The sequence below is a fragment of the Balearica regulorum genome, chromosome 2 (genome assembly GCF_011004875.1).
Source record: "Balearica regulorum gibbericeps isolate bBalReg1 chromosome 2, bBalReg1.pri, whole genome shotgun sequence".
Taxonomy (NCBI): domain Eukaryota; kingdom Metazoa; phylum Chordata; class Aves; order Gruiformes; family Gruidae; genus Balearica; species Balearica regulorum.
In genome coordinates this window covers 22,231,310-22,256,024 of record NC_046185.1, presented here as the reverse complement: position 1 = coordinate 22,256,024, position 24,715 = coordinate 22,231,310, and the positions used below count along the sequence as shown (strand labels likewise).

The window sequence follows — 24,715 nt, the reverse complement described above, 5'->3', positions numbered from 1 at the left end:
CTTTCTAAGCCTGAGGATCATACTTTAGGGGAATACTGAATTTTGATAATTGAGAAATTTCTATATAAATGTCTTTGGAAATGTGACAAATGTAGGTACAATATTCCAAAGGAGATAAGGCAGCATCTTTCTTCTCTCCCTCTTGGGTTTTTGATCCAGCAGTCGTGTTACGCCCTGCACAATGTCCCCATTAGATCCTGACAAGAAAAGCAGTTGCACTTTTTTAATTACAAGAGCATAACATGCTTAAGCGTACCTTCAGTTATTTCAAAAGTATTTTACAAGTACTTGTAAATTGTTTTCTATTTCAGAAGTAATATGTGATCTGGGATTTAAGAAAAGATACTTGAAGACTAAAGACATTTATTTGCCATGTTTGTTTATATGTTCATTATTGAAAACATACAAGAAATATCTGTTTTACTGAACAGAACGTGGTAAAATAGCAATATTTTGATTTTTATAAAGGTATAAATCTATCTAGAGTGGGCCAGAGAGTTCATAAGCATGCACTTCACTGAAGGTTTTGATGTTAGCTGTTTAAGCACTGAAAACTGGCTTACAGTGAAACTGTCTCATGGCATTGTCAACACTCTGCTGGTTAAAAGATTTAAAACTTTATTAAACTTATGGCATGGTTGCCTGTTGTCTCAGCCAGCTTTCATCTCACTGACAGATCTCTGGAAGTATTTTAAAAATTGGCAACATCCGTTGGTCATGCCTGGAATTGCAATTGAAGTTATGTCTGTTTGGACATCTTTGTCCTTCTGAAAACCAGGCTCCCCACCAATACCTAGTTTTAGCTGCATGAAATAAAGGCTGAATCCATATATAGGCAATTTTTCTGATTTTCTGGTTTTCATCAGAAAATATTGCTTAGTGTGAGATTTAGCAATGAGATACCTCTTTTTTTATGGCCTTTTTTCAGATTTAGGGGTCTGGATTTCTTTAGAGGATGCTACATTATTGTTAATAGTGATCTTGGTAGGAGATGGTCACAGATACTAAATGTCAGATTAAGTTGTGTTATAAAGGCATTATTTTGCATTTGGCTCAATATTTTTAAATTTTTGTCTTCTTTTTATTATAGCAACAGCAAGGAGCAAATCAAAAGTTTTAGTAAAGACAGATACAACCAAAAAAACCCCAGTGAAACACAGAATAATTATTTCCTGTTGTCAGCTCTCCTTTTGAAAAATCCCAGCTTTAAATCTTGTTGAAATCTCTTGAATTCTCTGGATATGACTGAGTATGTGGGCTTGATTTTATGATTGTCATTTTCAATAGGCTTTGAAACTTATTGGCTCCTGATAGCTATCCTGACTGGATAACTTTTGTGTTATTAACCACCACTACAAGATGTGTGACAGGAATGTTGCCTCTCAAGGAATGGATGACAAATTCTTCAAAGATGAGGCAATACATGCTCTGTAGTCACACTACAGAAAATTGTTGGTGATACTAGAAGAGTTTTTAGTCTTTAGCATAATGAAGTTTTTTAAAAAAGAAGATAAACATGTTGTTTAAAGAGTAGTCTGAATATAAGAACAATTTTTGTTTCAACCATTCAGTTTTTTGTTAATTTTCTATACTGAATATTCCAAAAGAATGTTCAGACTTCTTAGTGTTTCACCATATTACAATTTACTCTGAAAATAAATAATCATGCTATAGCCAGGGCTTATTATTTTAAGAAATAGCTTTCTGAAGTTCAGACTGCTATTTGTCAGGGTGTTATAGAAAAGTTATAAATAGGTTTTAAATCCCCAACAGCAGCATTTCTACTGAGATATAAGTAATAAGAGGAAAATAGCTTTTCTGGTGAAGAAGATCTGTCTTAAAGTAATGGTTTTGGGAAAAGCCATGAAATATGGACTCAGATGTTAGGCACTTTTGAGAATCTCAGACTCATAGCTGGAGTAAATTTGGTGATATCAGAACCACTAAATAGGTCTTCTCATATAATGAAAGGAACCTTGGTACTGCAGACGTATGCTTCCCTCTTTCTTCTGTCTCTCCATTCCGTCATATGCTGAAGGCATAGAGGAATAATCTGCAGGTGCTCACATTCTGGATGTGCAGTAGCCCATCCGTTGCATAACTACTTGTCTGAAATTTTTGGGAAGTTTGAGTCGTATATCCCCCTCCTCCTTTGCATTATCCATCTGAATTCCAAATAAGATTTTATCTTTGCCATGGACCTATTTCTTTTTTTATCCATTTGTTACTAAAGTAACAAATTCAGAAGACTTAAATGTTATTTCTAATCAGAGTAAGTGTTCATTGGTGTTATATGTGATGTGGCTTCCATACAAGAGAACATGGACTATCAGCATTGAAACTTCCTCATACGGCTGCAACATTGGAGGCGTTGCATACCAAACTGCTACTTAAGTGTTCTCGTACTTGTGATTTCACCCTGAACTTGTGTTCAAGGCTAGGTATCTTCCACTCTGCAATCTGCACCACAATATTGCATAAGAATGGTGAGGATAGCATGTTAAATCATATCAACTGTAAAAGTAATTATTAATAATTGTAGAGTAATTGTACCACTATTCCTTAGTGTACTACTTACTGTAAGAAAAATGTGCAGGTCACCTCAAACCAAGAATTCTGTGTGTCTTCTCATTTAAATTGCCTTTTTAAATCTTGCTATTTGCTTTGTATCCACTTCTGATATCAGTGTGTTTCAATTTTATCTCCCATGCTGATCTTGAATCATTACTGGAGAAAACCCTCCATAACTCCAGTCCCTATGAAGAGATACAGTTCGACTCAAAGTCTACTTTTTTGTTGCCTACCCTCAGAATGGGGTGTCATAAAAGATGACCCGAATAGACAGTATGATTTCTCAGGAAAAGGCTCTGAAGAGAAATGTTTTAAAAATATGTTTCATTGGAAGGCCTGATGCAAACAGATTCTCTAATGGAAGAGATCTGATTTGCAGTTGGACACAATCACAGCACTGTGCCTGAAAGCTAAAGACCTCTTGTTAAAAGGTGATATAGGACTCTATAGGTTCTGGATCCCTGGTGTTGATAAGGTTGTGATTTTGCCATGGTCACAAGATACTTTTGATGGCAAAGAACAGGAATGTGTGTGGATTCAGGAAGAGTAACTAAGAAAGAAAATGCATATCTATATAAGATGTATTGCTTTTTATTTGCTCTTTTGCCATCTTGTATTATTGGCCTCAATATTCCAGTGAACTGTGGAATATGCAAAGAACTGGGAAGTTTAAAAAAATGCATAACCAGAAAACAGTTTTTGCAATAAAACTGGTGTGCAGGTTGTGCTACTGGAACAAACCTATGTTTGGTTTTTGGGCACCAGAACAAATGAACCCATGTACTAGAATATTTTAAGTATTTATATTTTGCTGTACTAGATGGAACACTAGCATAATTACTGTTAGACAGCAGTTAGCTTGACAACAGAGGGAATCAGGAAAGGAAATCATGTCTGTGTTGAAGCTCCCTTTAACAGCTAGCTTAAGAAAGAAGTTCAGAGTACTAATTTTCTCTTGATTTTTAGAAGTAATGTATATTAAAAAAACCCTCCTGTTCTTGTGCTGTTGCTTGAGCTTGATCTTTTCACGTGTCCGCATCAAAATCGCTTGTGATTCTTCACTTCCAAAGGCTTCCAATGAGCATTTTTATAGGGATACCTGGCACTGATGTACTGGCCCAAACCTTACTCGTGCAGTCATTTACTTTTTTTATGAGATAATAGTTCCAGAGACATTTTAAGGCACCTTCCAGCTTGCCATAAGCAATGAAACATGGAGACTTATACTCCTTCTTGTTAAACTCTATCAAGGAGATTTTACTGAAAATTAAAGTGTTTGTGAGTATATATGATAAGGCCCTTATGATCTCGAATTCTTATTCTTGGCCACTGATTTTTGGAGTGCAAAGGTGCTTTTTTTTTTTAAAGGTGAGGAATAAATTATTATTGTCATGTTGCTACTCTAAGGCTGATTATGTTTCTCAGCTAACCCTCTCCTTTCCTTTGAGTTCATAGACAAGGAGGTACCAAATACTGTAGGCAGGAAATGCTGTCCTATTCCAGCCTAGAAGACTCTTTGTGGCGATACTCATTCTAAGAAGGAAGAATAAGGGGCAAATCATTCCTAATCATAGGAAGCTAGAAGATAAAGTTTATGAATAAACTAACAAAATGATATTCAAAAATTTGGGAGTGATAAGAAATGATAAGAAACATCTCGAAAGTAGGAATATTTCTGGGAATGTGTCTAAGCAAGTAAATAAACCAAAGTATTACAGTTTGTTCCTGCACAGGTACCGAGCTCGTGCTTACACCCAGCAAGTCCCAGCTCCTGTACAGTGTACAGGAGCAATGTACTCTCCCTTCTTGTTTCCCACAAGCATTGCTATTACAGAGAACGTAAAGTAATGACAGAAGCTTAGATTAGAAATATCCTGGACTGCATTTTATTTTACGTCCGTCTTCCCTAGCACCGATTTTTTTGTTTGTTTGTTTGTTTTATGTGGGCAGTATTTATAAAGCTGTAATGGTGATTTACAGCTTTATCTTTTTTTCAAATTGTTATTAAGCAAAATCTGTTTATCTTTCTGAGTATAACTTCCTTAGATTTAGAATTTATCATATTCTTCATTCCTTCATGAGCTTCTTTGCCCAACGTATCAACTAGAGCAAGACTACTGACAGCAAGACATACAACTCCCAAGTAAAATAATTAATGAAAGCATGTTAGTCCACTTCGTTGAAATGCATGTCTCTGTGTTTGTTTGCAGGTCCCCTGTATTTTTAAGATAATAGCAGAGTAGTCCTGAACATGTTCCCACTCTAGGTCCTTGCAGTATTTATAGGCTCCTATGTTAGCCCCTCTGATTATACATAATTTGCATAAAATGTCAATCATCTCACTGTTTCTACTACAATCTTTAATCACTTTATTTTGTGTGATGAATAGACGTATTATGCCTCATATTCTGGGACTGAAACGTCAACACCAGGTACCTGTATAAGTGAAAGACTTTTTCTTAAATCCAGAATTTTTGAACTCAAAAACTACCATTTGCAGATGGTGAGACAACATGGTCCTACCAGTGTTATGCTGACCTGACCTGAAAATGGCTTTTGATTCAGTAAGTGTTCTCTTAAGGCAACTTTTGGAGAAAGAGAGAAAATAGGATTTCATATTAAGTTGAATTAAGTTGAATTACATAATTGCCAGTCTTTGCCAGCCTTGCAAAGTCCTCAAGTATTTTGCTGGACCAGCCTTTGCCTGTGACCCTGTATCTTTGATGATTCTTGACAAAGAGTTTTCAGAATGTCTGGCAAAATGTTGCATCTCTTGGCTATGAATGTGTTTTCCATGTTGCTTCCTGTCTTGCAGAAATGTGTGTTATTCCTAACGACTTTAGAAGTTTGACTTCTTTTTCTCGTGTTTCTTCCAGTAGCACAAAAAATTTCCACTTAATGTTCCCTTAAGCCAGTGCTTTAAGGTAGAGCTATGGCAAAAGTACGCATGGAGTAGGGCAGCTACAGTGCTTGTCAAAGCAGAGTAGGTGAACCTAGGCTGGCACTTGTCTCTAAAAGTCTCTAGGGATGTTGATAGAGGGGTTATCCTGCTGCAATTAATGCTGGTGCAGTCTACCTTTGTTGTATGTGGTTAAACTGTGTAGAGGTGCAGAGCTGTCACAAGGCACAAGAGCAGTTCCGAGTGCAGAATAAACAATCAGCAAGGTAAAGCAGCAATACAGCATAAAGTATAGATAAAATGCTTCCCTGTTAGTTTAAATGACTGAGAAAAAAGAAAATAAGTCAGAAAGTCCCTCTGTTTCTGAAAAGAAATTTATGCTTTAATATTGTATTTTTAGAACATGGAATACTGTTTTGAAGTCATAGGTAATGTTTCTACTTTCAGTAAAACTGATCTAATACCTTTTCTTCTCATGTTTTTGCTAAACTGTAATTTTTCTTCATGGGCCAATGCTAGCTAGAAAATGCTTCCTTATCATTAATGTCAGTTTTTAGCCTCTACACTATTGATCAGTAACTGCACTTGAATTCTGCATTCAGAGATAGTCTCTAATGCATTATTGAAGGTATTTCTAAACTAATCTAAAAAGGCAAAAAGAGGATGAAGAAGAAATATCTATAACCTCTAGCACAGTAATATCTTTCTGTTCACTTTTCACAAAACTAGCTTTTAGAAACCCTTTTTTTTTTTTTTTTTGATGATGGTAATTCTCTCAAGATTTTATCCGTATTTTAAGTGTTTCTATCTGCAGATCCAAGTAAGATTTTTCTAACATGGCTATAATTATCCACTTCCTTTCCCACTCTACCGCTCTCTGTCCCCCCACCCTCTCCCCCTCCCCAAAATTTCTAGGTATTTATAAATCAAATTCAAAATTCCAACTGAGTACCATTGGTTCTTCTCATCTTGCTGCAGGACTTACAGATGTAGGGAAATGGCCAGATAGTGGAAAGGTAAAAGTTCTTTAGGTTGTGCTACTAATAGCATATCATCCATATAAACCCAAATAATCTAATCCATTGCTTTGGGAAATATCACAGTAGTGATGAGGATAAGTGACCTCAGTGCCACAGTAAGGCCAAATGTAAGGAATTTAATTTGATTTTTTGTTTTTCCTTCTCAGCAAAGTTTCAGTTATATCCAGCATTAATCTAATTTTTGGAAAAAACATCCTGTGGAGGAAGGACATCAAACTATGTGATCGTGGTTATCTTTCTCTCATTACTATACATGAATCTATTAATTTTATAACTGTTTTGTATTAGCTCACCTGGATATGCATTTCAGAATTGTTATATACTGTGAAATATTCTTTGCCAATTGTAAAAGCCAAATCTGTCCAACTGTCCATTTTGATTTTCTCCTGTAAAATTACAGAATCTTGATCTTCGCTTTCTGCTCCATCAACTCAAGCATCTTGAATGTCTTTTATAGTCTCTTACAAAGTTAGCCCAGCTCCCCAGCCTGACATCCAGTTGCTCTCATGCTTGAAAAGTGCTTCAGTGAGCATACATTTAACCTTTCTTGTTGCTTAGCTCAACAACGAAGGTAAAGGTTAACTAAAAAATACTACCAATCCCAACAATCTGACAATAACAGTACTGAGAGTGATGAAGTCATCACTAACCTCTAAAAGCTTTCCTGAGTGTCTTTACTAAATGTTTTAAATCATCACTTTCCTTAATTGCTTTTTTTCCTGTTTCTTTACTGTGTTTTCTTAGCTGATTGTCCATATTCTACTTAAGACTGAGTTATTGAGAGTACTCTAATTTTTATAATAGACTTGTGTTATCAAAGGTGCTGAGAACCTGTATGGCTTGAACAATCCCCTCTCAGTGTTTCTCAGCTATTTGCCAATTGGGTCTAGTTGGTCTTGGCTTGCCTTCTTTTTTATTAGTTCTCTTACCTCTTCTAGAAACACTGTTGTTGATGGAAGAAGTGACCAATGTTAGGTCCAAAATCTTCTAATAAGTATCCCTCGACTTTATTTAGAATTTCATCATTTGTATCTTGACTTTGGAGAACCTACTGAAAAATAACTTGTTGGGTAAAGCAGATTATGTTGGTAACGGGAACCGTAAAGCACGAATTAGTTGGGGTGTTTATATACACATGGAGTTACAAAATGAGCATTCATTTCTCCTGTGGAATATAAAAAAAAAAAGCTAACATCTTATTTTCTTTTTAAAGTAAGATTAGAGTAATTAAGTTTACCTTCATTGCAGTAGAACGCAGAATGCATCTAAGGGGTTGTTTACATTACAAGACTAGATTTATCTTAAGCTTGTTTCATTTTAAAGTGCCTTTGATTCCCACAAAACTTTCTTGGAAGAACTGGTTATATATTTCAGCTATTGTGTTTCTAGTAGTTCTGCAAGGACTGTTCAACATTGGTTTGCTTCCTGTTAGAAGAGGTTGGTATTTTCCTCTGTATGTTTTATACTGTTGTCATCTTGACCGGATGCTACCTTTCCATATCAAAGCTGCTAGGCAGCCAGGATCACCCTTTTCACTTCCACACACTTTCTAGAGTAGCTAGTGAACTTCCATATGGATTTTTACAAAGATCTGGGAAGGTATTTTCTTCTTTGGAAAGCTGCATGTTGAGCCTCTTTTATGGAAGACTTGCTTTAGTGGAGACATCTCTTAAGATCAGAAACTTAAGGGGGTATTTATGAGCTGGTCTCAGCACTGCAGAAAAGCAAAGTAGCTCTGATGATAGAAATACCTAGTTCAGGCATCTGATCAAGCCCAGTACTTGAACTACTACGGAGCTGGTTCTTTTAGCTTGAAAACCGTTGTAAAGTCATGTCCTAGCAATATATAATAGCTTTTTACAGAAACACAAATTATTTTTCTGTAAACTTTGTGGTCTCTTTCTATGTCATATAGAGTTAGATGCTGCTTTAAAAATACACGTTTAATCCCATCTCACCAGCACGTTGAGAATGACAGTTGAATTTGAAATTTAAAGTTTTATGTACCATGGTAATTTCCAAGAGTTATTGAATGCAGCAGTCTCATGTCATAGCGGTCCAGCTGATGTTCCCTAGCGTGAACACGTTTAGCCTGCCAGCTTTGTCTTGGAGAAACTTCTGCACACAGCCCACCGTTCATTGATGAGCCATCACTGATTTAATTCACTGTATTTAATAATGGGCCTTTACCTCACATTACTGAAGAAACTGGACATTTTCACAGCGATTATTTTCTGCTTGCTCTTTTGTGGAGATATCGAAACAGCTGGGTATGACCTTTTTCATCTATTCCAAACTGAAATATGAACCACAGAGATATTTTAAAACTGAAGTTCATTGTATGATATCACATATATATTGTAATTGTGGTTACAATAAAGAGAGAAAAAAAGATACACAGACTCACATTGATTAGTAAAGTTACAGTTTTAGGAGTTCAACAATCCAAACCAGCCTGCAGAGATGTTATTAGGCAAAACAATTCTGACATGGCTGTCCGTGTTGCTGATATTTTCTTGCTGTTTGATCATTATTGAAGTAGCTATATTTTTTATTTAATGGTGATAATACCCTAGTAATAACGGAGTGTTTCTTTGAAAGAAAATTCTCCTCTTCATCAGACTTAAAGGTTTCCTTTCAAAAACCAGAATACTTTCAACTGCTGGGAAAAGCACCTGCTGCACGACCCCTGTGGTAAGAAACTGAAGCACTTTAAAAAGATGAGACTCAAAATTAGATGCAGTGATGTACAGACAAAGTGTATATTCTTTGTGATGGCTGAGGGAAAAAACTGTGGTGTCAGAATGCCTTTTCTAGGAGTATGAACTCAGTATTATTGAGGTGGAGAAAATCCAGGTTGCTGCTAAGTCTGTATTTTTCCCATGTCATGCCACTTCATCATGGCTTTAATTTATTACAGTCAAATTTGGCTGGAGTATGGTGCTTTATATGAAATATAATTTATTTATAAGTTAGTTTGCACAGATAGAAGATACCTTGCTTGTGAAATTGTGGAAAAATGTGTTTATAATTATTTAATACCAATGAGACTCTTTGCACATTTGCTTTCTATTATTTTCACATTCTTACCATATTTTGAAAGTGAGTTCTGATGACTGTTGCTAGAAATAATTAGTCCATTGATTTTCACTGTTTATTTTTAAATGGTATGTTAAAAAAAAAAAGTATTTTCAGTTCTACAGTGTGTTTAGCACATCAGACTGAAGTAGATGCTACAGCTATTTTAGCCTAACCATTGAAAATTATGTCAAAATTTGACTTGTTACAAACAAAAAAAATAGATATTTCATAATTTCATTTGAGACCTAGAACACAAAGAAGATGCTGGACCTAGTAACACGAAACAAGAAATACTGAAACTGCACAATTTAAAAAAATAGTTTAAACTAAATGCCTTGACCAGCATGTACATTTGTAGGCAATAGTACTGCGGCAAGGCACTAATCAGCTAAGTACCATAATCCTCCTTATAGGGCAAATTCTTACTTGACCTCCAGCTATATACAGCACATGGTAACAGCATTAAACTATAACACTCCTCTCATACTCTCAATAGCTTCCCATTGGGTCAGCTCTCTGGCTTGAATTGCTGTTGTTTCATATACTGGATTTTTTTTTTTTAATTTTTTTTTCCTAGATGCCTTATATTTTGTAAATGCATTTTGGGGGAAGGGAAAGGATTGTAAAATATATCTAAAGAATCGTGTCTCAAAATTAAGACTGTTCATATGATTTCACTGAACCTAGAGGATTAAATGAAAGACCTAGCCAGAACAGAAATTGATGTATTCTCATGAATCCGAGGCTTCGTACTTCCCAGATGTGCAGTGGCTGATCAGAAGGTAAAGCAGGGAAGAAAGGTGCTGAATGAGTTGTGTGAAAACAATGTGTAATGCTCAGCATTTCTTGTTCTTTTTGGGGATGATTAGTTTTTTACTTTTAGCAAAAAAATCTCAATGGAAGTACTGAAAAACTTCTTATTGTGCTTCAGATATATGAGAATAGTATCTTTAACAAAGTCTTGTACTTTTCTTTAAATTAGTATTTTAAATTGTATTATATTTTCTGTGACAAAAATAATTTCTTGAAAAATTGGATTTCTTTTCATAAAAATAGTTTATGCAGAATTTTGGAATTTTCTTGTATTTTATATTTTAAGTCCTTTTTAGTAACAATTCAGTATTGTATTAACTCATTCTTATGTTTTAATGTTTCTGTGACCTACTATTCTTTTAACACTTTGGATCTAAAACTCATTTGAATCCTGCTGTATGGCAGCTGTTAATTGATTCCACCCTTCTGCAAATGATTTCTATGTCATCAGTACTGAGACAGATAAGTAGAATGTGTGTTCTGACCAATTATTCTCAAAAGCAATTTAATCCATTTAGCATTGTTTTTATGATTAGATTTTTTAACAAGAGATTTTACTGAAAAAGTAGGTGAGATATTTCTTGTTTACATATTAAGTAGAAATAATTAGCAAAATAATAATTCTGAAAATATTCAAAAGAAGAAATAATGAAAAATCTCAGGATGTTTAACTTATTTGTAAAAGGTAAGCATTCATCAACGCAGCTGAATGAACAGTAAGATTAAAATATAGCTATTTTATTTCTCTCTCTACAGTTCCCTAAAATCAAATTGTATGATACAAGGGCTACTGAAAAGTCAGTCAAAGTAAAGGAGGACAAAGTAATTTCTACTCGTAGTCTCATTTTCCTATCATCTGTGATGTTCTTGATGTAATAGAAAACCGTCAAACAAACGTATTACCTAAATATTTGTAGATTAGTAAAAGATACTTAAAATCACTAGTTTTGTTCAGCATTTTTTCCATGTTACAACTCTTTTCCCCACACAAATTGAAATTAGCCCTTGAAAGCTGCAATGCTGAATTTTTGCTGTGATTCGGAAGTATTTGTATTGTTTTGTATGTCTGTGCAATCCTGTCAAGTTCAAAGCAAAGTTGTTATCAGTGGTGAATTTAATTATGTTAATGTTTTGTTTCTACAGATTTCCTTTCATTCCATTGATACCAGCCTGCAGTCAGTGACTTTATATTTTTAGATAAAATCTAATAGAGATCAACATCTGCAGCATCACTCTCATGCTTCAGTAAATTTTATAATCATCATTGTAAACTGAATTCATTATTGTTTGGAGATATTTAGCTGGAAGGTATTTTAATGGTTCCAAATATGGTTGCTATAAAATAAAATTTGTAAGGCATGGCTGAAATGAGAAATGAAATAATGTCTGAGATGAACTTTACTTAGTGAGTTGCTTAGATTAGCTGTTAGATGTACTTTAGGGCAGCCTGTTTAAAACTATATTGGTTAAGAAATGTGATGAACACCTTATCTTTTTATCAGAGTAGGCTGTTTACATGAATTAGCTTGCAAATTGTGCATTGGTTGCTTACGTTCTTTCTTTTTTTGGGAGGTGAGAATCCAAGGAGGGGGGGACAGATCAAGAGATTAATCTAGTATAAAACTAAACAGCATAAAGAACTGCAAAAAGAGATCTTGGTGGAAACTGGAATTGCCTAGAAGTAAAAAAAAAAAAAAAAAAAAAAGGTATTTTTTCAATAAGTTGGAGCCATAGCTGCTTTGGAGAGTGTGCAGAATGATTTCCTATGCACAATGTGACTCAGCAAAAGCAAAAGTTATAAGCAGAGAATGCGGAAAGGAGTTAATTCAATACCAGCTAGTCTCTTAAAAACACTGCCAAAAATAGGTAAACATTTTGCAGATTCTTCAGTATGGCAAAGGAAGTGTGTGGAAACGCTTTCATAAGAGTACCTAACAGTGAGAGAGTAGGAACTTCCCTGAGAAAGGCAGCCAGATCTTAATTTTGCCAGGCAAGTTTTCTGGGTTCATTGCACTCACGGGAGTTTTGGTTGCAAGGTCCGGAGTGTGTTCAGCTCACCTCCTTGCAGCCTAGGAACGTTTTTGTGAGGTGTGATGATGGTGTTTTATCTGCCCCCTGTCACTGTTGTTTTAAAACAAGTGCCTGACTCTTTGCTGAATATAACACATAGAAGGGGCCCCAGTACAGGAGAGACATGGAGCTGTTGGAGCGAGTCCAGAGGAGGGCCACGAAGGTGATCGGAAGGATGGTGCACCTCTCCTATGAGGACAGGCTGAGAGAGTTGGGGTTGTTCAGCCTGGAGAAAAGGTGGCTCTGGGGAGATCTAATTGCAGCCTTCCAGTACCTGAAGGGGCCTACAGGAAAGCTGGTGAGGGACTGTTTATGAGGGAGTGTAGTGACAAGACAAGGGATAATGGGTTTAAGCTGAAGGAGGGTCGATTTAGAGTAGATGTTAGAAGGAAATTACTGTTAGAGTGGTGAGGCACTGGAACAGGTTGCCCAGAGAGGTTGTGGATGCTCCATCCCTGGAAGTGTTCAAGACCAGGTTGGATGGGGCTTTGGACAACGTGGTCTAGTGGAGGGTGTCCCTGCCCATGGCAGGGGGGTTGGAACTAGATGATCTTTGAGGTCCCTTCCAACCCAAACCATTCTATGATTCTATGATTCTAAGTACAGAAGTTTAGAATAGTAGAACTATTCAGGAATAGTTCAGGAAAGCATTCAGGAATCAACAAATGCTCTTTTCCTGACAGGAGCCATATAGTAAAGGAGAGACAAAGCTGTGCTTGGTGTATTTGACGAGGTGTCTAACAAGAAACCCTGTCTCTTGCAAGGCTTTCGTCACAGAGTTCCAGTGGGAACCGTGCACTTTTACCTACTCTGAATCATTCTTTCATGTACTGAAAGGATCACATTTTGAAAACAGTTAAGCAAAATTACAATATGTACAGAAGAAAAATTTTCAGTTTTAATTTTCCAGTCAATTTTATTCCTTGCTAATTTATAGGAAACAGAGAACAAAATATTAAAGTATTGTCTAGTAAATTATAATTAGGTGTTACAAGTAGGTGACCAATGTTCAGTTTTCAAGTAGCTGATGATGGCTCAGGCCCACTGAGCTCTTACTGTTTTTTAATTGACCCAAACATACTTATTTATAAAAGTTTCCAAGTAAATATAGATGAATTCAGGTACCTATATGTTCGAACATATCTTTAGGATGATATTCTCTTGAAAGTTTTCTCCAGTTCAAATGTGTCTTCTATTGGTTTGAGAACAAGATTAGAAGCCAGGAAGATCTGAAATCTAGTTTTGATGGTGATATAAATACTTTACATATTACAGTGTTTTTGAAACTTACCTTTTCAAATTTCCTTTTCCTCACTAAGCTTTGGTTAATTTTTTAAAAATCTAAATCAAAACGGAAGAGTGTTTTCTCTTCAAGGAAGAGTACAAATGAAAGTCAAACACTTTCAAGCTATGTAGTTCCATTACTGAAATCAGAGCCATCAAAGCAGAAAAGCTGTCTTATATTCTTCTATGTCGTATTTTAAGTACTTACTTCCTATTGTAGTGTGGGGTGGTTGAATAATTTCAGAAGGTGAAGGTGAGCAGGAGGTGAGGTTACAGTCAAGCTATTTGCTTTTTCATAGTGCTTGTGATATCTGTAATGCACTGGAAATAAGATTTCTATCCATGTAAGGTTAAGAGTTGTGTGTTAAAAGGCTAAATGTATTGATAAATTACAATAAAAAATAAATATACAGTGATAATTAGTAGAAAATAAGTTTCAGTTTCTATATCTGAAAAAATAATATTTATAGAATGTGCCTGATGAAGAGATTCATGTGCAGGTTCTAGAGTTTTCTAACCATAACAGAGATTTTATTTTATCATTGTTTCAATGAAGCAGTAATCACAATGGCCTGGAGGATTTTTCAGTGCTGTGGTAACCTTTTCAGAAAAGGTGATAATCCTTCTGACAAGAGATATACAGTGCTTACTTGAGCTGGCAGCTGGATGGTGCATATCACAGCTGTTGACACACATTTAAAGTTCTTTTAACTTTTAATGTTCCAGGAAAGTCCTAGAAATGTAGGAGTAGTCATTTTCCATGGTGTATGTAGCTGGAAGTACATGAGGAAAGGCTTTTATTAAGCTATCTTTAAGGTAGTTAATGGCGAGAAATGGATTAGACAAAGGCTCGTGAAGGTGAGTGAGAATTAGCTTGTGATCTAAAAATAACAGCAGATTTTTAATAGTAGTGACTGGCCATAAGTTTTCACAAGTACTGTTCCTCCTACCATGATCTACTAATACTGGTTTAAGATGTGTACAACTATGTGTGTCACAGGTATTTTTAAAATGAGTAAAAGTGACTAATGGTAAAGGCAAGCTAATTGTGGTGTGATGACCAGTAAAGAGAATGACACGTTTGAATACTAAGTGGTATGGTGACTGCTGGGCAGGATGAGCCCTCTCCTGCCAGCAAGGTTTCTGGCTGAGCAGGTGTACCGGTACAGTTAATTTATTTCCGATGGATGGGATTGCAACTTCTGGCATTTGATCCACGTAGTGAAGTTAGATCCCTTCAGCAGGGATGAAATTAATTAGAAAGGGAGTTTGATAGTGCCAATCAACATAGGTCAGGAATTAAATTAGTTACTTTTATCTATTAGGCTGCTTTCTCTGCAGAAAAAGGTTGCATTTTAAGGATGGTCCTTATTCTTGCATGTGGCCTAGTAGTTGCAACATACAAGGCACCTGCGTAAAGCTTTTTCCTTCCCCAAATTGTTGGAATAGATTGAAGACCTATCTGATCTTCACATTACTGTCAGCCACAGGTGGTGTTCCTATATTCATGTCTTAGCAACAAAATGGAGGAAAGGCAATGACTGCTTGTGGTAAATGTAACAGACAAGGTTAGAAAATCTTTGTGTAAGAGGTATAAAAATATAATGCTAAATTGGCACATCCTCCTCTCATTAACATAGTTCATGCTAGAAAAAAGGGTGGATTTTTTAGTAAATCTTGTGCCAGTTCCTCAGATGATCTGTTTTCCTGATAGAAGTACATTTGTCTCAGCAAAAAGTCTACAATACGAAAGTTTTTACTCATACAGAAATTCCATCTTTTTTATCCCCCCAGCCTCTCCCCCTATGACTTTGTAGCAGTGACATTTCCAGAAGAGATTTGTCCAACATTCTTTGCATGCATATGAGAACACTGTGACATGGAGTCATATATATATATATTTATATATATACATACACATACGTGTGTGTGTATATAATCTCCTATATGTGGCTAAAACAATTCTTACTATTCTGTTGTTTATATTACTATAGATACACGTAGACAGATGTTTAATCCTGAAGAATGTGTACGCTCGGTCTGCGCTAAGACGTGTGTGAGATTTGTCAGACTAGATTCGGAATGGTTTCATGTGTTACACAGTTCATGATGGACCTGATCCTATGAACAATACTCCCTGGAATGTTCTGATGTCTTGGAGGATCAAATCCATGCAAAAATCTGTGGCTGTGACTACCACTTGATTCATATGTAATATAGACTGAGTATACACAGTATGAGAATTAACAGTAGAGTATGTGTACATTCCATGTGCACACGTTTGTCTCAATCTTGCAATGAGATCCACATGGATGAATGCCATATCTGTTGAGTGCCAGTTATTCCAATTGGGTTTGCATAAAGATAAAAGGTTTTGCCTACATGGGGGACAGAATTGGGGAGGGTAGTTAGGCACAGTTTTTATTATAGGCATGGCAGAAATTTTCAGCAATGTAGATAATCTGCTATTGGAACAACTTATTTTGGCATGTAGCATATTTTTCATCAGCTGACGTATTTAAATGAAAAATATTTATCTTACCTAAAGTAAATTTCCACATCTAATCTGTGTTGTCTTAATGAAAACTTGTATTCTTTGCAAACTTGTTGGTAGTTCTGTTGTCCTAATTGTCTGTTCCCGTTGGCTGTTCTGGTTTTAGACTTATGAAACTTTGTTCATGTCAGATTAGAACGATTCAAGTTGAGTCCCCAGTAGCAGAATCCAGAGTTTTTGTTAAACTTACAGAGGTTATGATTTGTGCTGGTACTAACATGACACTTTAATAAGACAGATAGGACATCTTAGCTTCACCATAAGCAAATAGGCATCCAAATGATGCTTATATTACTTGTCATGCTTCACAGGAAGAGTTGCATTTTTGCAAGATTGAATTAGTTGCCTCATTTGCAGATGCTATTGTAAGGCTAAAGGACTTTAATATTTACAAGGCAAGACTGGGTCCAAATTTTTCAAGCACAGTTTAATGACCCTGTATGGTACCTAAGACAGGATGCCAGTTTGCCAGTCACTCCCCTGCGCACACTCTGCTCACAGTCGTGGTTTTCCCTTGCTGAGCAGAGACTTCATTTCCTTTCTGGCTGTGAGTAGAGCATTTTCTCTCCTACCAGCTAGGCAAAGCCCTTTCTACTTTCCTGGGCACCAAGGTGAGCCTGTTTTTCCTTGTCCCTTTCACTAAGTTGAAGCTTTTCCTTTCCTTATCCCTCCTCTTTGCTCTCCTTTTTGCCATGCTTCCCCACACTAGGCAGGATCTCCCGGTTGCTGCCTGCCAAGCTGTCCTCCAGGATCAGTGGCCATTTGTGAGGGTAGAAAACATTTTCAAAGGGATCTTAATTATAAAGCTAGAACTTAATATAAGAGGAAAGGGCTGATAACACAAATAGGTTCACATACATATTTTCATTACTTAAAGCTTGAGCTGATCTATCTTATCCCAGAGAAGGCCCACCTCTCAGTTTCTTTTATCCACATCTGGGATATTTGCTCCAGTTTCCTGCAGGTAATTCCTTCAGATCTGGGGTGAAAAAACTAAGTACAAATCTGGACATGTATGGAAGTAGCATTTTAAATGCTTGTTACCCTGTGTCATGTAAAGGGTAAGTGCAATTCCCACACCCTGTTAGAATTGATAAAGGCAGGATCTGAAGCTCCAGTTTGTTTTTTCCCTATGAATCACTAGTCACTATTTAATTGATCTTTTTTTAATCAAGTAGCAAACACTGTTGTATCAAACAAACATATAACACTCATACTATATTCCAGACAAACCCTCTATTAAAATATAGCATACAATAAGATCACGTGCTTCAGTCAATCATTTGTCAGCATCAGGAAAGAGTATCTATTGATAATTCTTTTTTTCACCTTCCTCTGAAGCTGCAGAGTTTGTCTATGGCTAGATATCGTCTATGATAAAGAGTTAATGCTTAATGTGATACAGGTGTTTCATACTGGTATCTGGCTGGTGTGTCTTGCTTAAATGCTTAGACATTTGGATGTATTGCCATCCCAATAGGGGTAGGAAGGATTTTTTTGCCAAGTTAGACGGGCAGGACTTTGAAGCTCTTTCCCTTCTTATGCAACACAAAAAATGTTTTGTTTTCTGAATTCATCTGATTTAGACAAGTGCTGCCATTGGATCTTTATCTGTCCTCTTTTCTGCCCTTGGCACACTTTATAGTTTTGTGGAAATGGAAGTGTATAGTTTTAGCCAATAATGGCTACTAAAAGATCAAACTAACTGAATGATCCAGCTAGCCTTAATTTCTACAGTGATTACAGAACCCTATGAAATAGACGTATATGGTCAAGTTATACCTCTGTAAAATGATTACAAAGGTTTATAAAATTTTGGTACTTGTAAAGCAGTTATGACTGCAAAGTAGCATAAGTATTTGTATTCTATATTTTGTAATGCTGTATAAGCATTTTTCCTTTAAAGCTGTTTTTGATTTAAACTGTGCACCATAAGCAGACTTGTAGCATGACATGCTTTTTTTTAACTTAATACAGAAAATGCGCGAGAGCATTCACAAAGAAATGCAATGAACTGATTTTTTTTTCCATCAGCCGATCCTTCTATCATTTAATTAGCATTACCTGTATATTTGTGCTACAAGAAATATCAACAGTATTCTCTTTCTTTCTCCTTGTCATGGTTATTTAGGAAAAGAAGCCCATCAATATCAAGAGAACAGAACAGAAGATACGACCAGAGGGACGAGAGAGACGAATATTCACAGTATGCTACATCAGACAGTGCGATGCCCAGGTCACCATCAGATTATTCAGATAGGCGGTCGCAGCGTGGGCCTCAGTTATATGAAGAACCTGAACTGGGTGATTATAGAGATTCCAACAGAAGGAGTCGCAGGCGTTCCAAGGAGTATCCGGTAGAAGAAGAAGATGCACAAAACAGGGAAGAATATGAAAGGCAGCGGAGGGAAGAGGAATACCAGGCACGATACCGAAGTGATCCTAATTTGGCTCGTTATCCGGTCAAGCCACAACCGTATGAGGAACAAATGCGTATCCATGCTGAAGTGTCCCGAGCACGTCATGAACGGAGACATAGTGATGTCTCATTGGCAAATACTGAGTTGGAAGATTCTCGGATGTCCATGCTGAGGATGGAACGACCGTCAAGACAAAGATCAGTGTCTGAGCGCAGGGCTGCCATGGAAAATCAACGTTCATACTCTATGGAAAGAACTCGAGAGGCTCAGGGACCAAGTCCCAACCGTCAGAGGACCACAAATCATAGCCCTCCTACACCTAGGAGGAGTCCAATTCCTCTGGAAAGACCAGACATGAGGCGCTCTGATTCATTAAGGAAACAACACCATTTGGATCCCAATTCTGCTGTACGGAAAACGAAACGTGAAAAGATGGAGACCATGTTACGGAATGATTCACTCAGCTCAGACCAGTCTGAATCTGTCAGACCTCCACCACCAAAGCCTCATAAAACAAAAAAGGGAGGTAAAATGCGCCAGGTTTCATTAAGTAGCTCAGAAGAAGAATTGGCGTCCACTCCAGAGTATACGAGTTGTGATGATGTAGAGATTGAAAGTGAAAGTGTTAGTGAAAAAGGTAAGGTTTCTATTTTTTTGACTATTTCAATATATAGATGTGGTTTAGTTTCCATTCCATTGTAAGTTTATTTTACCTATTAGAATCTATTGCAACCACATATCTACAGCCCTTCACAGATGACTCAAGTTTGTTGTGATGGGAGTTGGTTTTTTCTGATTTTGTGTTTCATTCACTTAGATCTAACTTTAATGATTTACATGGAAAAGAACATCACAGCTACTAGATGTATTTGGATATGTTAAAGGAAAAAGCACGAAAAACCTGTTAATTAAATCTGCAAAGTATCTAAAGCTGGGCTGTCCTATAAGGCTATGGTTTCACGTCCATTAATGCCAGATTTGCATACTCCTGGATCACAATGAGTGCATATTTGATCTGGATCGAGTGTGGGCGCATGACTGCATTTCTGTTGAATTAACTAGAGCACACGATACAGAGTTTATGCCAGTTTCATGCTGGCTGCTGCAGGTTAAAGAGCATCTGATCTGCAAAAACCCCTGTATGTATAAAGTTAACCCATTCAAGTTTTTAAACAAATTTAAAATGACTGATGCAGTTTATACCAATGGATGTTTCTTTTTGCTGTGGGGCTATGGTGCTTTTCAATTTTAGCGCTTTTTAGGATTCATGATGGTGGAGTTACCCCATTGTCAGAAAGAAAAGCTAAGATTAGTTGAACTGATACCCAACCTATCCAAAGGTAATGTATGACTTAAATATTAAAACATTGGGGACCATTCAGTTTAGACTGAATCAAATTAATAATATTAGTTTGCTTACCTTCATGTATGTTGTTGGTCTAAAGTACAGTAGTTATAACTAACCTGTTTTCAGTTATTACTATTAGGATATTGCACCTTTACTAGTTGTCATGAATCATCATCTGCTGTTGTGGATTGGGATTAGAAAAATTGCTACTATTTGTTGTTAATATTGCTATCAAATTGGTTCTGAAGCAAGTAATTAATTGTAATAAATTATAGCTTTCACTTACATAATTTTGTATTTTAACTGCCAAAGAAAACACTGTTATTGATATCAATAGTTAATGATAATGTCACGTCTGTGCTGATTTCTGAGGTAGTGAATGAAGCTAAATTGAGCATGTAGTTTATAAATGAATGAAAAAAAGCTTGCAAAGCTTTACAGGAAAAAAAAAAAGTGCTGTTTTATGTTTTGTTATTCTTGACTGAATTACTATAAGCAATTTTCATGACGCATAGCGTGTAGCTGTGTCAGCATGGCCCAGTGGTGGCCTGTGGCTGGAAACAGTGTTGAGAACAGCCTTGGTTTTTCACAAAGGAAGAGAGCAACTGCTTGAACTGGGGAAGAGGTCTGACTGCTTCTGACTGTGCCCGCTTCCAGCCTGAGCTGGCGGGTCCTGTTTCTTCCCTTGCTGATGGGCTTGGAGGCAGCCACCATGCATGGAACAGGCAGCCATCCCAGCAGTAACACCTGCACCCGGAGCCAGAGCCAGCTGGTGCCAGCCTCAGCAGCCCTGGTCATGTTATCACACAATATCCTCAGCCACATTCATACTTCTCCTCCACTCGTCTACTTCTCCCCCACTCCAGAAAAGCATTTGTTTGAGTGGATTTGGGAAGATTTCGCTTCTGCTAGACGTGGGGGAGGAGAGATCTGCTAGGATCTCTTCTGAGGGGGTCTCACAAACTGGATCCAGCCTTCACAGCTGCTGTAGGTAGACCCACAAAGTCTTAGCTCATTCTTTTTATTTTCATGAATCTCTCTTACCATGTAAACCAGCCTACACTTAGAATCCCTATAAGCAAGTGATTTCTTCATGAATACCACCAAAAGGAATCTGGCATGTAAACCTCCATCAGTCTTCCTGGTATTGCAATACATTATTTCCTTAATTGATAAAATACAAGTAATTATTTTAAATGCCTCCTATAAAAATGGGTTTCTCCTCCCCTCAAATTACTCACTTTCAGCCCTCCTGAAACTCCTCAGACCTGATTATTTCTCAGCTGTCCCTGTAAGCCACATACAAAGTCTGTTTGGCAAAAGATATAATGCTAAATATAAAACATTCGGCCTTGGAGTGATAAAGGGTGGCAATGTTAGAGTGAGAATTTGGATGCAGTAATAATGAGTTTTCCAAAAGAGGAAAACAATTTGTTCTCCATCTCTTTCTATATGGAGTACCCATATCTTTTCACAGATTCTGCAAATAAATATTAACAACTGAGGATCAGCCTGGGCTTGAGCTGCTGGAGCAGCTGTTTGCTGAATTACATCTGAGATATTATAAGGCCTTGACATTGGTTTTGAGAAACTAGTCTGAAAATTGTGAATTATCTGAAAATGTAGGAAAAATTATAATCATATGTTCTTAAAAGGGATGAAAATTTGCCTTCTTAAGCTTATATCCAAAATGAAAAGGATTGATACATATCTATCATTGAAACAAATATATGCACATGAAATGAAGATAGCCATTTCATTTTACAAGGCCAACAGAGACATGGACCAGCTGCTGGATTAAGAGCTCTGGGAAGAGCATCAATTATTACTGAATGCCTGTGACTTTAACTATTTGTGTCTGATCTCATTTCAGTAGTTGTCTGCTTTAGGGTAAATTTTTCCTTGATTTTAAAAAATGTAATCTGGTTGTTTTCAGGGAGGGAGAGAGGCAAAATTATTTTTCTGCATGTTTCTGGTGATGGCCAGAGAAACCATTGCCTTGGGATGCTCCTGCCTCCTCCCTATGGGGGACAAGGGAAACTGAGCAGAGAAAGCTGATGAACACCCAGATAACACTCAGACACCCAGTAGACAGCCATGTGAAACACAGGCATGGTAAAGAAGCCTTCTAGATGGAGATTGAACTGCAGAAGAGAAGAGCTAGATTCTTAAGATACTGCATAGGTTTTATAATGCAACTATATTTGGACCAGAAAATTTGGGTCATAAACTAGGCTGAGGAGTGGCATTTTGGAATGGGAATCAGGTGGCTTCAGGAGGCTGAGCAGACAAGGGGAGGAAATTTAGGAACTGCAAAACAAAATGTCATTGGGTTGGGTTGGAAACTGAGGCTGAAGAAGAAGAAGGGGGAGCAAAACTGGTAGATCAAGTAGACTAAACCTGTGACCTGTAGTTTGGGAAGAACAGATAAAGTAAAGGAAACAGATCTGGTAAGGAATTACTGGTAAGGTGAGAACTGGAGCTTCCTGAGTGGTAGGTTAGAGGATGGTGAGATTGGTTGAGAAGCAGAAGCAGAAGTTTGGGAGAGATGGTGAATGGCTGGGAAAAGGATGTTCAGAGAGAAGGACAGGAGGGCTGAGCTGGGCTTGGGAGCTTTGGCAGAGAGGGACGGGTACTCCCTGAGCAAGGAGCATGGGCCTGGCAGCATCTGCCTGAGGCTCCAAGACTGATTTGGTGAGGTGAGAAGTGCAGGACTACGGTGAGGATCCAATGGTGTGACAGACCAGTTCACTCTTTAGAAGGTCAGGAAACAGTGCATGACAGCTTTAGTAAGTGGACATAACTGCGATTTCAAACTTGTTTATTGAAACAGGTTGTGCAAGAATTAGATGTATTTTGCAGATTGAATTTTGTGCAAGTCTTCATATACATTAAAACAGTCCTTATTGGCATAACTGTTTACTAATTTACCAGATGGCCTCTGCCTTTTTCTGTGCATAGGATGAACAATTCTCACTTATTATGGTATTCAAAATTTTCTTGAAGCTCCGAGAGTTTTTCCAAGCTGTCTAATGGACCTTTCTTTACTCTTGTTGTGAATACCAGACTTCTGAAACTTCAAAGGAGGTGTCTGCATTTGCAATACTTGTTGTCACTCCTGGAGATCAGGGTAGCAGACAGTCCAAAGCTGTATCTCCATGACAGGATTCCCTGTCTGTGTTAGGAAATACATTTGCAGAGAAAAAAAAAAAAGGTGATCATATGTTTTGGACCAAAATATTAGGTATTTGATGAAATCGTAAATTTTAAATGGTTTTAAAATGGATCATCAATCAGTAAACATAAAGATCATAATGATTTATTTTTAAATGTTCTGGATTGTTCAGTTCACCAATTCTGTCTCAAAACCATCTCAGTTTACTTGGTTCAGTTTCAAGGCTCTGAGAAACATGCTTTATAAAGTAAGAATGGTTGTGGTGTTAATTGTAGTAAAGTGAACATTGAACCATGTCACCTACAAAGCTCCAAATGAAGCTATGTCTTTGTGGTGTGCAGGTTAGGCCAAGCTATCTCCGTTGCTTGTCTGATTTAAGTGTCTTCTATTGTGAGGGAATATTAAAGAATTTTTTATTTGCATTTTCTGTTAGATGTTTGTCAGTGCGATTGTAAGGAATAGGCCTTAGGGCAGGTTTGAAAGGCCCCCCATAATTTGTCAGCCAGCATGAAGCAGATGTGAAGCAGAGTGCTACAGGCTTGTTCTGTGTGCCTACAGGCTTTCCAGGTAGGATTAGAAAATCAAACAGCACCACTGCCCATATATTCCTTGTGGCAATTCTGTCACACCTGCAGTCTGCTGAAGTGCCAGACTGAAGAGACTTGCCACAGCCATGCTCAGGAAAGCCAGTGGTCTCTGGGCCTGTCATACCCCCACTCAGAACATAGGAATGGAGAGGTGACGTGATGGGCCTGGGGTTCCTTCTACTCCTTCCCCAAACATTTGGGGGTCCTGGATGTCCTACAATTATTTACAAATCTCTCAAACTTCAGGGTTCCAGCAAGACAGAATCTCTACATGGACAAAAAAGAATTCATTCAAGGAAATCTAGGTGCATGATAGCTCTAACTTCTCTCATTTGCTCTAAATATAAAGTAGGACATAGTAGATTTTCCAATGGTGGTAAACAGTTCAGGCATACGTGCATACCATGCTCCTAGCCACCTTGCAGAGCACCCTGCGAGAGATATCTGTTTGTACAGACGGTGACTGACATCTGATGTGGGTGGAATCAGTGGTGGGAAAGGCAAATGTGTCTGTGTTCTGTCAGAGGTGCAGTTAAGTTTAGTGTTTGCTTTCACTGTTCTTTTACTAAAACATGATAGATAGATGGATGCCCATTTTTATTATCATAGAAACTCATATGCATAGAACCACAGAATCATAGAATCATTTAGGTTGGAAAAGATCGTTAAGATCATCAATTCCAACCATTAAGCTAACACTGCCAAGTCCAACCACTAAACCATGTTCCTAAGCACCACATCTACACGTCCTGATACAAGCCAGGATGCTGTTGGCCTTCTTGGCCACCTGGGCACATTGCTGGCTCATATTCAGCTGGCTCTCGACCAATACCCCTATATAACATGTGGATGATAGGCTCCAGTCATCTTCTG

The 24,715-nt window shown here is 37.3% G+C and overlaps 1 protein-coding gene across 36 annotated transcripts in view; it reads left to right on the top strand.

The window, feature by feature from the left end:
• The window catches only part of RIMS2 (regulating synaptic membrane exocytosis 2), a 503,290-nt gene that overhangs the window by 203,268 nt on the left and 275,307 nt on the right, over positions 1-24,715 (top strand). For all 36 annotated transcript variants that reach the window (XM_075743530.1, XM_075743545.1, XM_075743550.1 and 33 more), the window contains one exon: positions 18,444-19,369. In XM_075743530.1, coding sequence (XP_075599645.1) covers positions 18,444-19,369 — 926 coding nt within the window. The remainder of the gene's footprint in view (positions 1-18,443; positions 19,370-24,715) is intronic.